Source organism: Lepisosteus oculatus, chromosome 4, assembly GCF_040954835.1.
Source record: "Lepisosteus oculatus isolate fLepOcu1 chromosome 4, fLepOcu1.hap2, whole genome shotgun sequence".
Lineage (NCBI taxonomy): Eukaryota > Metazoa > Chordata > Actinopteri > Semionotiformes > Lepisosteidae > Lepisosteus > Lepisosteus oculatus.
Window position 1 is genome coordinate 61,787,921 of NC_090699.1, and position 17,565 is coordinate 61,805,485.

Here is a 17,565-nt window from a genome sequence, read left to right on the forward strand (position 1 = left end):
AGTCTTCCTGCAACTCAGCAACTGAGAAGTTTAAGGTTTTCAAACAGGTGAATGTAGACTGCAATCATTGTTAACGCCATAAGCAACCAGCCACAGTGAATGAGTATGAAAAATATATTTCTGGTTTGGTGACTGAAACAAGGAAAATACTACATAAATATTATTTAAGCATAATGATAGAGAGCAATACTTCAGTGAGTATTATATTCACTCAATTCAATATCTGAGTGGAGGTTTTTAACATGAAAGGTGCAAAAGGCAACTAATTAACAGTGAGACGTATTTCTGGCTACAGTTGTTTGGCTCACTTGAATGATAATACAGGTTCATAGCCAATAGACTTGGTGCCATTTTTTAGACAACTGGCATCTCACACAAAACAAAAGGTGGTCCTTTAATTAGAGATAATGCACAGAATAGATGGGCACACCTTGAAGCCACGAGATCACAAAAGATCATCTCCCCCGGTACGGAGAGCAGTGTAGTGCAGCTACAGACCATGATGGATTGTACTGCTCCTGAGACGTCTCTCTGCAGGATGAGCATACTGTATGATCCCTCTGCATCAAAATCCTATTAAAGTACAAGTCCCATGCATTCAGAATTTGAACTTCTCAGTCCTGTGTCCTTACCAGGAAAATATCATAACAACACAAAACAGAAAAGCACATCAAAGAAGGCAATGCATTAGTTTAGGGCTTCAAAAAACTTCTAAAACTATGCACTTTTACTTCTGGATATGTACACTTTCATGTAATTTGGATGAACGTTAATTATAACACAAGACCAACCAGACATGCCTATACATCAAGCACAGATGATGTTAAGAACTGACTGACTGAAGACAGACTTGTTAACACTTATCTAAACCTTATGTCAAAAAGTAGGATGTAAAATCCAGGTCTTGCACTGTAAAGAAAGAATTCTTATATCAAGAGCCCCCTCCCCATTTTAGTACTGTGTTCTGTTCATTAAGAAAAAACGAAACTCCTAGCTCTTGGCAAGTTTTGTTTTCTCATGGGATTGCTAGTACTTTTGTGGCCGATGATCTTAATGGCCTCGTTGGTAAGCGGAGGATTAGTAATTCAAGCAAGCACTGAATTCAGTGTTGTTCAGCCAGGCACTCAATGATCTAGTCTTTCACCTTTTTCAGCATGCTGGCACCAGGGCTGTTTTGTGAATCTGTGCTGTGTGCGGATGTGTGGTGTTTTGTGAGGGGTCAGTCTGCCTCAGGGTGCTGTCGAAATGCTGTTGGTCCCCCTGTGCACACAGTTCTGTTTTTATTCACCACTTTGCTGTGATCTGTTTAGGAACATCTTTTTCTGTTACTTGAGCTGTTTTGCCAACAATCAGCCACTTTCCCTCAAAGCGCTCTATTGAAAGAGGTGTTTGACCTGCCTTGCACTATTTTTGAGCAAGGCTTTAAAGTATTATTGATTCAATGAACATGCACTTTAAGTGTTAATGTATGGTACATATATAGCAATTCCATAATTTTAATGAGTCAATCTTTTTCATGTTGTTTGTTGTAATTACAGTAGCAGTGTACGTTTAATGACAGAATAAGAAGTGACAGTGTTTACTGAATTTACTTAACATTGAATGACAGCATGCATTATTTTCAACAAAATACTAATAAACTGATAAAAGACTTTATCTTACACATAAAGTACATACTGTACACAGTTATCTCCAATATATCACCCTGTTAAACGTCACCTTTACCTAGTCTTATTGATAAAGCTCAATACATCAGTATGTTGAAATTCACATTTTTTCCAAAGGCTACAATATAGTGTATATATATAACAGGAAATATCACACTGTAGCGATGTAATTATGCATTTTCTCCAGCAGGTATTACAATGAAACTATGACATTTCCATTATTTGTATTTAATCAGTTAAAACAATCCCAAAGTAGCTTTAGGAGGAAACATCAGAATATTATGTGTAATTTATGTGTTCATTCTGAAAGTAATTACAGTGAAAGAATATGAAATTACTGGTATTTACTAATTAATTATGTCTTTACACCAGCAGTGAATTACAATACGATATGAGAAGAATTAGTATTTACCCCAATAAACCTGAATTGCTTTCATAATATTCCTCAGCATGTCCAGAGTTCTTATGCATCTCTGGGTGTAACTTTATTCATTTCTTGAGAATGACAATTAACTTACCAGTCAACCAAACTTTGGAAGAAAAAAAAAACATTTTTCTTAGCAATACAACATTGGCAAAATGTTACAATTACACATTGTGTAATTGTGTTTTTCCCCCCAATATACTTTTGGCAGCAATGTTTTTTTTAATTCTATTGTGTCCTCCAGTGTAATGAGACAGAGTTGATACAGGCATCGCAAACTCCCATAAGGAAATTTACACACTGAAACAGACAGGAGAATCTGGGAAACATCATGTCATATCCACGCACATTTGAAAAGTATTAGTGGTTACAAGTACTTATGAGAGCTTGCTGACAGTTTTATATTGCTTTCAACCTGTTTTCTATGATTGTAATGTATTTCCTGATGCTATGTCCCCTGTTAGCATCCACTAATTCAGTTTTTAATTACACCATATAATTTTAACAGTAGACAGATATAAATACAGTGCTGATTCACTTTCATTGATAGAGCCTACCAAAGAAAATGTTGAAATTAAATTGAGATGGATGGTCTGATGTAACGATCCTTTTGTAGTGAGATGTCAAATAAAACTACACACATTACTACATCAGGTGTTTTATTTTCAACATTGGATTTTTATTTCCAAATTTTATTTGGTTTTGTTTCCAAAGTTCCTCTTTGTCATCTAGATGACACATCCAGGTCTGTTGCTGTGCCAGAAAAAATGTATTTTGGGCATAGTGCTATGATTTTGGAAAGCATACAAAACAATTCTAATAGCTAGAATTTGTGCCGCAGTTCCACAGCTACAGTATACAGAAAAGAGTTGACATTTTTTAAATGGTGTGTACCCAGAGGAAAGATCAATCAGTCAAAGGTTAATGGTACTTATTAACTCAGTCACTGGCAACTAATCAGTAACAAGACTATGGCATGCAGCATCTATCTTAGATCAATTTACTTCCTTTGCCATATTTAAAATAATATCATGTTACATAATTTACAGTTTGATTGATTTGCGTATGGGCTGGTGCTCCAATTTACTTTGTTTCTCATTAATTCTCTAATGACTTTGCTAGCTGTGAACTTCACTAATGGTGGGAACCACAATTATCTCTAATGATATAACTGCTGTTGAGCATCCTTGTAAACAAATCCTCATGTACACTGCTGGTGTTCAATTACATCCTTCTAAAATGTGCTCTGCTATAGCCTGCTGTGATTGCTTTTGTATTTACAATTTTTATGTAAAAGAACAATGCTCCATTGTCATGAACCATTATTCTTTTCAGGTTGCTTCATTTATATTTCCCTTATACTAGAAACACTAAAGGAGAAATTGGATGCTGGTCACATTACAGTATGCATCCATTCTATCCAATATTTACGTTTTTAACAATCCGTGGATTCTAAATGTACAGGGTATTGCCGTTCACAAAAGGCCACACAAGTTCCATTAGTAATTTTCTTTTTATTATATTAGAACATGAACAATATAATTTTGTTGAGATTAAAATAGGCCTGACCTTATATTATAGCAAGGGGAGTCAATCTCTTACATATTGTATTTTAAAACCTTTGAAACCAACTGGGATTTCACTGTTGTTTAACAGAAATTGTTGGCCTTATCTTTTTTTTTGTAAAACAAAGCTAGGGTTAACACTTGATCAATATTAACTAAATTTAAAAAATATGGCCTTCTGTGATGAATTGATTTAATCTAGTCAGATTCCAGATTCTAATAAATGGACCATCTATTTCTTTTAGAGACACTTCTATGAAGGTTGTGTAGAGAAAGCAGGCAATTATTGTATTCTCTGGGCACTACTTTTATAAGGATTCACACTGAGTGTGTTGCTTAACTTTGTTTTCATTTTTTGCTTTCAAAGACAATTTTACATGCTTTGCAGGAGCTAAACATCTGTGCATGACAATTAACAGTGATATAAACAGTCTGCAATTTTTCAGCTTAAAGAAACAGAATTCATTCTTCCCTTTCAGTTGCATCTCTAAGGAGAAGCCAAGGATGTATTTTCTGGCAAAGTTTTCTATTACACTTTGCTAGAGTGTTATAAAGTTTCCTTATTGTATAAAATCATAATCTGTGAAGATGATGCAGTTGCAATAGCAGAACTGAGAAAGAACATTATGTACTTCAGAAAACAGTAACTACAAGTTACAGTATAGTACTGTACTGTAGGTGCCAGCAGTCATATCCATCTGTCCATCACTTGTGCGAAACCCTAGATTACAGTGTAACATGCACAGGAAATGTTACATAGTGCTGAATCTAGTTTAACTTATGTTGTTTTTTTCCTTGATATTATCCCCTGCACTTCTTTTTAATAACTTTTATGTCAATATTTTAAAATGAGTATAGGTAACCCAAGTGAGTACTATTAAGAATCTAGCACAGAAAAAAAACAGGTTCCAGGAAAGGGATTTGTGCTGTTTCATGACGTTTAATACAATATAAAAATGGTGCATATTCAGACTCACACATAAGGCACTGACAGACAAACAGCACATATCTTAATGCAGTGAACATTATTTACAGAGACACAGAGACAGAAAGGAAACTTGGTTCTTTGGTAATTGGCCATGGGAAGTCTGCTCTTTTATTGGTTCTATAACCTGCTGCTGTAGTTTCAAGATGTTTTCACTGTGCCGTACTATATTTGACCAATATAATACCATGACCATATTATGGTAAATGTTTCTGGGAAGTATTGCTACTGTACATCGCAGCAACTCCACCTTGCTATGTAGGTGAAAGGTTTCTCATTCCCTAAAGGAATTTTACAATCTTGTAACACATGTTATCCTTCAAAGAAGCTTCTAAAGCCTGGAAATAATCTAATTATTAGTAAAACTGAACTATTAGTGGTTTAACTAGAAAATTTATGAATTTTTAGTTAACATACATTACATACATTACATGCATTTACTTTAAGGAGTATATTTGATTAAAATAGTGATGTAAATTTAATCAAATTACTTTTGCTGTATTTTTACCAGAAAAGCAAAACTACAGTAATGAAGAGTACAACAGAATGTATAGATAATTAAATGGATTATAAGAAATAATTGCAGTGACGTATTTAGCTGAAAAATATCAGAGCATAGAACACAGTTAATGGTAGCTTATGCACATAAACATGTATTAAGATTTATGTTTTTTTTTAAAGACATATTCTGCAGATTTTTATGCCTTATCTACAGAGACCATCCAATGAACAAGACTCCAATACAGCAGGTCATTCTTAACTTCCACAGCCACAGTTTCAGTCTTAACAGTAAAACACAATGTTTTGTGTGAAAAAGCAAAAGGAAGTATACACTGACTATGACATGAATGCCATCAACAGAGAGCTGCAGAATTTTCCCTTAGGTATTATTTCATGTTGCTCATTAAAAGAAGTATTTGTTTAGATTAAATCTGACTCAGCTCAACGTCCTTAAATACAGGTACTGACTGGTCATAATGTCCTAAGTAATGGAATGTGTCCAAATTAGGTTATTTTATCATACACAATGCAAACACAAGCATTCAGTTCAGTTTCATGTATAAGTAGAAGGGAAAGCCTAGTGTAAACTAATAAACTTACTTTCAGCAACAACCTACATTGACAATAATGATGAATATGAATCCTGCAAACTACATTAGACATTTGCCACGATGCACCCTTTTGTGAGGGATTTTCATTAATGTTAAACACAAGTAAAATGAAGAGACAAAAGTGTGGGCTTGAAGAACAATTGCTGCAAAACTTAAAGATTTACTTCAGGTTATTGTGGTCCTTACCATTGTGCATGCGTATGGTTTATGCTTATGTATTATAAAGCCACTGCTGTGAACTACATATTATTATTCAGTCTGTCATACAGCAATGCAACAGTTCCTTGGCAATGCCCTGATATCTTGGCGGTTAAGCCAACATGTGGGTGGTCCTGTGTTTATTAACCACTCAACTCACTCCTTGGCAGATGAGATGGTTTTGTTGCCTCAGTGTGAAAAGGGGGATGGTGGAGTTAGCTTTAACACTTGATGAATACTTTATTTGATTCTGTTCATGGGCTGGTTGCTGTTTTCCTGAGGGGAAGTTTTTGTTTGATCTCTTTGATTTTAATTTGCACTACATTGTCGTTCCATCAGGCACAAAAAAAAGTCAATTGCTGGCCAAATATCAGCAATTTAGAGATCTGTCCAAATTCTGCAAATAATGCACAAATAAAAAATAATGTTTCCCTCCATGTAAAAACATAAAAACAAAGATTCATAATATTATTCATTATTTTTTTAAAAATATTAAAACATGTGTTACATTTACATTGTATTAAAAAGACATTATTTAACGTTTTCATTTTTCCTTTCAAATGCATAATTGTATAGGCAAATAGCTTACAGTACGTGTTTCAGGGGCTAAGATGTTTCTAACTCAGTTCACTAGGTGCGTTATTTTTCATGTGCCTTTCGGAATCAGCAGTACACCATGTAGGTACAGAGGTGTGTCCCTGACCATGATGTACATGAGTTAGCACTTAGAAAAAAACAGAGCCTACAGCATTTCATTAATTCACTTTGTTGCCTTTAGTTCAGCTTCATGCAAATTAAAGGCAAACAGAGCTGGTTATGTTTCAATACAAATTTGAGACAAAGACTTCTATTTGAGATTGTTAAAGTAAGGCTTTCTTCTCTTTTTAAGCAGGGAATAAACCTTTACTTGTTCTATTTGAGATATTTCTCTAACTAAAATAGAAAAACTACACCCAGATATATTGTATATATCAGAAAATACATGTAATATCTCAAATCCAAATTCTAAAAATGCTACTGACTTCAGTTCCGATTCACTTGCATAATCAGTTAAGAAAGTATTCCTATACTGTGACAATTTGAATAAAAACCTTTCTCTTTGTGGTTGATGGAATGCTAACATACTTTCATGTTTAACTGTGTTGTAATGTGTACTGATGCCCTGAAAACTAGACACAAAATAGAACAGTCAGTTCATATAATTTCATGAGAATAAAATTAACTTTATTTTATATAACTCCTTTAAAAGTCTCAAAAGAAAATGCCTTTTAAAGGCTTCTCAAAACTCTTTTCAGAAAAAAAAATATTTTAAAACAGTTTTTATTTTTATTTTTAACAAAAACAACTTCATAGCAGTTTCTTAAACCTTTTTAAACTGAAGCATTTTTCCTTTTTTGGGGCGGTGAGTTCAGTAAATCATTGTACTGTAACTTCAGTATTCTCCACCTTGGTTCAAAACTTAAGTTTAAAATTGTACTTCATTTATTTTACAGAGGAAAAAACTTGTGAGTTCAAAATGTTGAAATACACATGCGGTATGTTAACATTTGATAAAACACATCTACTGTCAAACAACATGATAGTGTGCTTCATTTGCATTGCTTCACTTAAAATACATTTATCAAAATAAGATGACCAGTCACATGCAAGATTACAATCAAAACAATAGACTAGCAGATGATCAACTACTCCTTTGTTTTGTTGATTTCAAATAAGGGGATCTAGTGTTGAATCTGATGTTGACGTTTACCCAGGATACAGAAAATAAGACATTTTAAAAGCTACAGAAGGGGATTTCAATTGAAAACTCCAAACAAGCTGTTCAGATGCGTATCATGGTTACTTTAAATTACAACAATCAAACTAAATACACACAGTACATAAAAGACTGGGTGAGCAAAACACTAAGACAATTAGCTATAATTTTCCGTTGTCAAAATTATGTTGAAACTAGATGGATTTGTTCTACTATGGATACATAAATCACAAGAAAGTATTTAGAGTTTTCTGTTCTACATTCAAGGTAGCTTTATCCTTTTGTTAAAATGATAGATGTACAGTATCCTAGCAACATCTCTGTCTAGCCTGCCATTACAATCTCTCTAGATCCCTGCTGACATACTAACAATTAATTCAGCAATTTTCTTCAGATGAAACCGAATTCTGTTTTAATTCCATCAATTGTTCAGTAGTACTGTGTTAATAATTATTAGATAGGTGTGATAACATGTGATATCTGTCCATGTGCAATGTACAGTATATGGTGGTGTGAGAGAGAACCCTGCTGAGTCAAAATTCTTTAGTCCTGGGTTTGATTCCAGATGAATCTATTTCTTTCTCTGTTCTGAGGACTTCAATGTTAATTGGTGTCTTTTTGTTCCCTGCGGTGGATTAGTGCCTGGTGCCCTGTGTTCTTGAGATTAGTAGAGCCCCCTGTTGCTGTGATACTTAGCTGAAAACATTGTAATATACTGTATTGTACTGTATAATACACTGTTATAGCACTCCATTAATAGCAAAATTTTTATCTTGATTTTTATGCAAAATGTTTATGCTTTTAATGCATATTTTTCTCCTAAAAGATGCTGTAGGCATAGGTTAAGATCCCATCTCCGGCTTCTTACTATTGTAGTACTTTCAAAGTGCTCGCTTGGGTTTAGAAAGAATGTCAGATGGAATCTTTGCTCTTACACGGACTCTTGCTTTCATCGGCACTGACAGCGTTGGTACACTTCCCTGCCAGGTGAAGTTTGTATTTTGATTTGTATTCTGTCACTGCCACTGGGGACACCCTTCCTACCCTCTGGTACATTGTCTATGATTCTTTCTGGAATTGTATCATTGTATCATTTTTATGACATTGATTAGGAAATTCTAGCCTAGGGGGAAGAAGACCATCTACTGTTCCACCAACACCACATACAGGACTAACCTAGTTTTCCCTTAGAGGTCTCCCACCCGAGGTCTGACCAGGCCCAGTCTTGCTTACCTTCTGACAAATGACAAATGAGAAGCTCAAGCTACAAGGTGCTAACACCAGCTGTTGTTTTTTATATGTTAATATGTTAAAATGTTAATCTGAATTGCTGCAAAAGAGAGGAGGTCATTCAACCTTTCATACTCATCTGGTCCAATTTTAATCACATAACTGGTAGAGGTCATGCTGGGAGCAATCCCTCTCCCACTGACAACATAAAAAAGGACAAATTAATAGAGTAACTGGACAAACTGACCCTTCATGTCTCCGAGAGGTGGGAAGAAACTGAATCCCCAAAACGTTTTTGTCATCCTTTATAGCTAATACAGTATATCTTCACTTCTGATGTTTAAAGAACGTTAAAAAGAAGGTGATGAGGTGACCTTTTTACTGTTTTTTGTCTACTGTTAGGATCTGTGATTACACATCTGGCACCAAAATCCTTTTATAATATATCTGCCTGTCTCAAAACAAAATCCATGATTAAATACAATGCTCTTAATGCATATCCTACTCTACCTCTCTGGAGTATCTCAATGTTAAGTATGTTTCAATGTGCTTTTTTGTATATGTAGTTGAAGGGTTATGCTTGCCTCTAAGGTAAGAGGATTGAACTTGCATAATACTCCAGTAAATGTGACTGAGCTTCCTAAAGCTGAATAAAATTAAAGTGAAGTGGTTGAAAGGTGGCAATTTTCTATGGGCATTGAGTTCTACATTAGACAACGCTGTAGTTCATTGGATAACCTTTACTCCTCCTTGAAATGAGATAGTTCTTCACGTCTTGATGTAGTACTATGCAAGAACTTATGCAAGGTTTTGTGATACAGAACCTTGTCAATCTCTTTACTTTGAAGTTGACATGCTGAAATATTTTTTAGAAATAATACTACAGTATATGTCTTTTCATTCAGAAGGATCCTATTACACAGAGTAGGTATAAGAACTTTGTGACTGAAGTGCAGCCATTTTACATTAGGTTCCCACTATTGCAGTAGACCAGGTGAAGAAGCACAAAACTATCGTGCCTGATGAACTGAGGGGGACATTTAGGTAGGCCAGAATAATTTTGCTTTGAAATTAGTATACACCTCATATACAAAGCTCACCTGTGGAGTTCAAAGGAAACAAATGATTGGCCAGATTCTTACAATTCCACTCATAAACCCTTGCTTCAGTGTTCAGCGATGTTGAGAATGTCTTTTCTAACTGTATAACTTTTCTAGAACATTTTATTTCTTACAGTGTGCATTACTAATGGGAATGTGGTCTTTCAAAAGACCTTTGTTGTTTTTATTCTGTTGGAGAAGTACAAAACCTTGGACTTAAAGTCAAGACAATAATATACCAAGTGAGACGGAAGAGGATCAACATTTTTATACCATTAAGCTTGCAGTAAATGCAATACATGAGCTGCACAGTCTTGAGCAGTCTACATGCAGCGACGTGATTTTTTATTAATGTGTTACAAAGCTGCTAGATTCAATTAATGGCAACTAATTAAATGTGTGTTGTTTTGAGTGCCTGTGCCTGCATGTCATTTATTTCTGACAGCTGGTACATTATGTTGACAGGAGTAAACAGAAAGACATCAGTGAATGATTCTGTAGCAAAAAAAAACAAACTGATTCTTACATCACCTCAATCCATGACGAAGCATTTTAAGGTTGTGTTTCAGTCCTGTGTTACTTAATTGAGAACAAATCTCTGATAGTTCTTCTTCTTCTTCTTTTTCACAGCCTTAGTCCCAGACTGTCCTGGGGTCAGCTGCTTTGGTTGCTCTTCTCCACTTGTCTCTGTCTAGCACATCTTCCTCACTCACTTCACATACCTCCATATCTTTTCTCACACAATCTATCCATCTCTTTCTAGGCCTGCCTCTTCCTCTGTTACCTTCCACCTCAAATTCCATTACCCTCTTTGTTACTTCCTCAACGTCCCTCCTCATGATATTTCCATACCACCGTAACCTCGCCTCTCGCATCTTCTCAACCACATCCACCACCCTACATCGTCTACGGATTTCTTCATTTCTGATCTTATCCTTCATTGAAATCTCTGATAGTTCCGAACCAAAAAAAAGGGCCTAAAGTCAGATTAGTAAATTATTAATTACAATATTGTGGTCCAATTAAATGATTAAAAAGCTCATCTGGAACACTCACCAACAAACACTGGCCATGAGTACCTAGACTTGGAAACCTTGCAGTAAGACAACCTCAAAAACAGCCTAAGCTCTGGAAGCTAGAGGGCAGTATAGTGTACATTATATTGACAACGAAGACCACACTTGTACTGCAGTTATAAAGCAGAAATTGGTTAATCTGGCAATGAAAGGTAATAAAAATAAAAGTGTTACTCAATGTTTTAACTGTGAACCCTTCTTCAGTGTGTCTGGAGGTCACACACCTAAACATCCTTGTCTTTTTACAGATCACACATTGTCACAGCCTCCTGCTCTAACACTAATTAAATAGAAATACTGTGGTGCTGTTTATACAATAACTGAGGGATTCACAATCTTCTTTGTGCTTTGAGTCAGGATAAAAAAGCTGAAAATGATTCTTTATTTTTCTTACACTCATTTCTTCATCGATACAATATTAATATTCTGATGTCTACTGTTTCCAAAGCCATTGCTTAATTTAATTAAGACAGTCTTTGAACATGAGATGAGATTTAATGGACACTTCAGAATTTCAGAAACATTTTCATCTAAATATAAATAACTATGAACTCTTTTTTAAAATTGAAATAAACATCTTGCTTACTGGGATAGGCTCCGGTCCTGAACTGGAAGAAACAGTAAGAAAACAGATGGAGGAATGGAAGGAATTTACATGTTTGAATCAGGGGTGCACAACTTCAGTCATTCAAACTCTGTAATTCAGTAGATTTTACAGGTCTATTTATATGTCTGTCACCTAAAGAACTGGTCCATTTATGCTGATAATTAATTCAAAGAGGTAATGAGAAGTCTAAGTGAGCAGATACTCAGGCCCTCCATACTGGGGAGCTGGTTTGAAAAATGTACAGTAGCTCAAAGAGAAGTGAGCTAACTACAGATCCTCACGTGCATTGGTGTGAGAGGCCAAAATCAATTAGTTTAACCAGCAATGTGGTCAATCTTTTTGTAGTTTCATCAGATGTTTCCTTTTTGTTTTCCCCTAGTTTTGAAATTTAAAATTAAATTTCAATAACGAATGCAGACTAAGCAATCACATATACTGTGAGCCCCCATTCTGTAGGAATTTAGGGAGCAATAGAGGCCACTGCTGGCAAACACAGCCACTGCCAATACAGAAGTGTGCTTATGCAGTAAACTCCTGGAGCCGCCAGCCTCAACATGCAAGTAATAAAACCTGCATTTGAAACTGCAACCTCAAGACTACATGAAACATAAGGCACAAACTGTGACTACATCGTTCTTTTCAGTAACATTCCCCATAATTCACATTGTATGCAGGTTATTATACATTCACCATACTGCTCATTTCAAGATTTTAAAATCCCTACTGTGTTTTGTCAAATTTTTCAGAATTTGAGTAGTGGTGTGAACAGGAAAGTTACATTACTTGTTATTTTGTGAGTTTAATTACAATTATGATGAGTCTTACTCTTATGACTCCAAAATCAATCAGGATCTTTTCAAAAACCAAATACAAGGAGATTTAAAAGTAATGCATGTGAATGTGATTGAGTTTTCAGCAGATTTTATTTCCCTGTAAGCGTATCTGAAATTGCATTCAAAATATAATTTTCTGTTTTGTGTTTAGCTTAGTATTAATATTGTTTGTCTCACGCTATCATAATTGTGGCAAAATTCTTTTTTTAGGTAAATAAGTGACTTCACTTTCCTGCATATCAAACATATCCAAACGCACAGCAAAGGCATGCAAAATTGTCTATGCATTGTAGAAAGCTTAACCTGAACCTTAGTTCAGGAACCCCTAGTCCCTCTATCTGAAGCTAGGCCTTGAAGTAACTGAGTTTGAACTGAACTCCAGTGACTGCAAAATCAATCAGAATATTTTCAGAAACCAACTACAAGGAGTTTTAAAAGTAAAATGTGATTGAGTTTTACCATATTTACCAGCTTTACCAGCAAAGGCATCAGAAATTGTCTATGTATTAAAGAAAGCTTAACCCTAACCCTAGTGCGGGAACCCGTAGACCCTCTATCTGAAGCTGGGCCTTGAAGTAACTGAATTAGAAATGGGCTCCAATGCCACCAAAACCATGCCATGTTTTTGTGCCAGGAATATCTTAGAAATACAATTACCACTAAACTTTAGGTCAAGCTATAATAATGTTGCCTTTAAAATGCAAATAACAAGAAAATTAAGCATGTGGAAAGTGTTTTTTCCAACATTGAAATTTTGTCCATTTTTATGACCAACTGGCCAATGAAAAATTGCAAAAGTGGTCCAAATTTTTTTTTCAGGTAAACAGGTGATATCACTCTTCCTGCATTTCCAATATACCCAAGAGCACAGCAAAAGCGTCAGAAATTGTCTATGGATTGTCAAACGCTGTTCCGAGTTTGCACATCTGTATTCCCTTTTTCTAAAATGAGGCCTTGAAGTAACCGAGTTGCAACTGGGCTCCAATTATACCACAATCACTCAGAATCTTTTCAAATACCAACATCAAGGAGTTTCATCGGTATTTAATACGAAAATAGATTATGAAATCACTTTATTATTTGAAAGTTGTTCTGAGGGTTATCTCATGCAAGGAGTTGTGGTATTAGTCCACGATCCTTGAAATGAGGGCACTCGCTGTTAGGACAGTACTGTACTGTTTTAGGGTTTACAGGCATGTGAAAAAAATGCTTTTAACTTAGAACCGAAAAAAGCCGAATTGCATTAGTTTTGGTTTTATATTTGGTAACAGATTGAAGCAATTTAAACTCTCAGCATCTTAGGTGGTCTTCACTCTTATGTAGTTTGCTGATTCCCTGAACTTCAAATATATGTCAGATGACTATTGAACCTTCAGCAATAAGTATATAATGAGGGGCTTTCTGTCTTCTCTATTGCTGAAGACATTTGGAGCTGGGAATAAGGCCCAGTTGGCTACTTTTCCATCCTGTAGTGCACCCCATTTTTCTAGCTAATAAACTGAGCAATCAAGTGTGAACAAATCCTAAGAGTTCATAAAGTCTTATCAAGAACACATTGTTAAGTATCAGCATGAAGCTAGTTATTTTTGTTAGGATACCAACTAGGCACCAGAAAAGTAACAAGCTTTTTAATTCTGTCTGTGCAGCGCTGGGGGACTTGCCGCAGTATGGAAAGGGAGAAACAGGCTGTATGAGGTAAAGTGAAGTCGCTCTGCAGAAATTTAAAATAAAAATGAATATACCTATACATTCTTGTAGATTACATTCATACTGAACAAAACACCTAAATGCGCACTTATTATATATTATATATACACAAGACCTTAAGTCAGAAACAGATCTGCGAAGGCCGACCCCAGAAAAAACATGTTGCTAATAATAGCGTTTCCTACAGTATTGCGCAAAACATACACAATTTTAAAGGGAATTTCTAGCACATCTACCTTGAAACATGTTTTTTAACTTGTAAAGTATTAATTAAAACGGAGATGACTCTGCTGAAGACTTGTTAATTACAAGATTATGTTCTATGATTTAACATGCATTTGCCATCTCTACTTTCAGCAGCAAGCGCTAATGGAAGAAAATTGTTCTGTGATAATAAGAACTCATCAAGGGAGCCTGTCACTGATTGTCAGCGATATTTTGTGTAGGCTACTTTCTGTACCGGTTGTATAAACTGACTTTTTGTAGTTGAATTTAAAAAGAAATAAACAATACGTTGAATAAAATGCAACATTTAACCAATGGACAAATAAATCAAAGACGTACTGTAAACCTACTGTACACTGACTGCACACCCATAATAAAAATATAGGCGATGTAACAATATAATTAACGTGTCTAAACAAACTCTGCGTTTTTTCTGTTATTGTTCGTATTAAGATGTATCTAAATAAGCACTTGTCTCAGTTTACTGGATGTTACAGATCTGCAAAGTGGAGCTCAGATAACGCCCCACCCCTAACTCTTCGGCCTTGAGTCTGAAGCTTTAGGGCTGTTCTCCTTACGGTATCTTAATATTAAGGATACAGTAGGCAGCTCTTGGCACCTTAATTCCCTCATTTTACATTGGCATTTGCTATTTACCAATTGTCGTGTCACTTACGCACGACAGTCAAGCCAGCCTGTATCAAAATAATGTGCTTTGCTACTTCGTAACGAACTCACGATGGTTGAAAAATGTTTCTGTGGCTCTTAACACTTTCGGTAACGTTACGCACTCTGCTGAATACTGTATGTGATGCAAACTGTATGTATCTATAGAACCTCTAGAACACACAGGAAAGCAGTTTCAGGACTTATCCATCTTCTCATTTCTTTTAAAAATACACCGCGTCTTTTTTATTGGTACGCTGACATTTGTTCTACCATCTGAGATTCTTCACCAATATTTGCTTGCAACTGGACCCTTGGGATTTGGCTTTTGATGAACTTTTTTTTTTTAGAAATACAGTAACACGATTCGTCGTTATTGAGTTGTCAGAGTGATGCATATACAGCAAATACACCAGGGTGCTTCGCTTTATAGGTGAGCATTAACAGTATTTGACTAATGCCATTCCGGGCGTTAAAAGGCAACGCTGCTCAGAAGGTAAGCTTCACTTGTGTATCAGAAAACAAGGTCCAGTTTCTATTCTTTCTCTCCGTCTGTACTCTGGCGCTTTCTGGCGCGTTGTAAATTACACTGCCTTACTGGTAGGCTCAGTGTTGTTGTTGAGCACATGGCTGGGGTCCAATGAGAGAGGCGTTTGTGACCAGATCACTAGTCTGAAGCAAAGCATTTGCAAATTATCCATCGACTGGGTACCAGATAGCATCTTTGCAACCGGCATCTTCGCTTGTATAGAGACAAAACAAACCCCCCTCCCCCCCCCAAAAAAAACTTCCAAGTCGGATCCAGAATTTTCTTTTTTGGCCGTCTTTTTCTGACCATCCATCCTCGAGAAACGTGAATTGCGGGCGCTCTTCGTCTGAGCCAACAAGGTTTACTGTACAACCTATATTGGTGAGTAATGTGTCTTCATCTTGTCAACTTCGGCATTCATCCGCTGTGGAGAAGACTTAATTAATCCTAATCTTATCGAAGGTGAGCTTGGCTCTCGGGGTCTTTGGCTCACGCTTTGATGTCATTTCTCATTCATATCAAACAGTTTTGCCTTTTTTTTTCTTGCGAAGGTAGTCGCTTCTATTTTCGAACAAACAGACGCATTTTCAGAAAAATGAAACTAGTCGGGTCTCCATGCATTAAAGAGCATGTTTCCACTATATCCTATTATACTTTGTAGCCTGAGGAAAACTAGGCGTTGATCCCTTGTGTGTATGATGCTGAAAGTTAACCAAATGCGATGTTACAGTAGAAGTATTTTTTAAAACCAAATAGAATAAACGAGGTACTGTACGGTAAGAGACTTATTTTCCTTTCCCCGTGTCTTGCAGGCTGTTAAAACGTCATGACAGCTGAAAAGACTATTCCAGTAATTAATGGAAAACCGGACGAGGGAATGGACCCCGAAGCGTCAAACACCAATTTAGTTCGCAGCAATGACAAGAAAGTGAACGAGAGGGGTCACTGGAATAATAAGACTGAGTTCGTGCTCTCCGTCGCAGGGGAAATCATTGGACTGGGCAATGTGTGGAGATTTCCTTACCTTTGTTATAAGAACGGAGGGGGTAAGAGACCGGAGACTCCTGTATCTCTTTTTTATGTTTATAAGAATATAACAGAACCACCCCGATAAACCGATCGGAAGATTAGGATATGCACTTCGCTTGCGAAGTTTACGCTTAGACTTTATTTGAAAACGGCCTCCTGTACCCAGAATAACCCCTCCGCGGGGCTTTCGCATGATGTGACAGTAACATTTGTGATCCCTTCCAGACGGCTATTGGTCTGGATTCAAACCGCAACAGGTGCTGAAATGTGCCTACTCCGTAATGTCTGTCACAGCAAAGGGTATAGTGTGCGTAAAGGCTTCGAGTTGTGGCTCACATTAGGGTTTGATTTAATGTTTTTATCAATACTTTCCTGTTATTATCTTTGCAGAGATCTAAATACTTTTGAATGTATTAAGTGTGGTCATGGGGGCTCTATGAAGGTGTTGGCAACATTGGACCACCGTAAAATAAAGCTTCATTTATTGTATCATACAAAATAATAATGAGAGAAAACATCAGATACCATTTGTACATATATTAATTGTGATATTGTGATATTAATTGATTAAGTGTGAGATTAATCAAACGAGTCAACCAATGTACATAGTTAAATTTCAACTTCAATAAATAGTAGGAGTGATAATTGATTGTATTCATTTTGGAAACAGACTCTTTAGTTTTATTAGAATTCTATTTAATTTATATGGTACACAATTATACAGTATCTTATAGGAGGAATCTAGCACTGTTGGAACTTTGAGAATGTTGGCAAGAATAAAAATGTGTCAGCTGTATTATCGCACACCCCTTTTAAAGATACAGTATGTTGGATATAAAAGGTTAATATTTTCAAA

The 17,565-nt window shown here is 35.9% G+C and overlaps 1 protein-coding gene across 5 annotated transcripts in view; it reads left to right on the forward strand.

Moving 5' to 3' along the window:
* Window positions 1-14,199: 14,199 nt before the first annotated feature.
* The window catches only part of slc6a11b (solute carrier family 6 member 11b), a 43,546-nt gene continuing 40,180 nt past the window's right edge, over window positions 14,200-17,565 (forward strand). The window contains exons 1-2 of one of the 5 annotated variants that reach the window (XM_015348193.2): window positions 14,200-14,248; window positions 16,493-16,726. In XM_015348193.2, the coding sequence (XP_015203679.1) occupies window positions 16,507-16,726 (220 nt within the window). In that variant the 5' untranslated portion in view covers window positions 14,200-14,248; window positions 16,493-16,506. Of the gene's footprint in view, window positions 14,249-14,750; window positions 15,648-15,672; window positions 16,143-16,492; window positions 16,727-17,565 lie in introns of those variants that run through there. The other 4 variants (XM_015348194.2, XM_015348195.2, XM_006631021.3 and 1 more) reach the window with 4 other exon arrangements.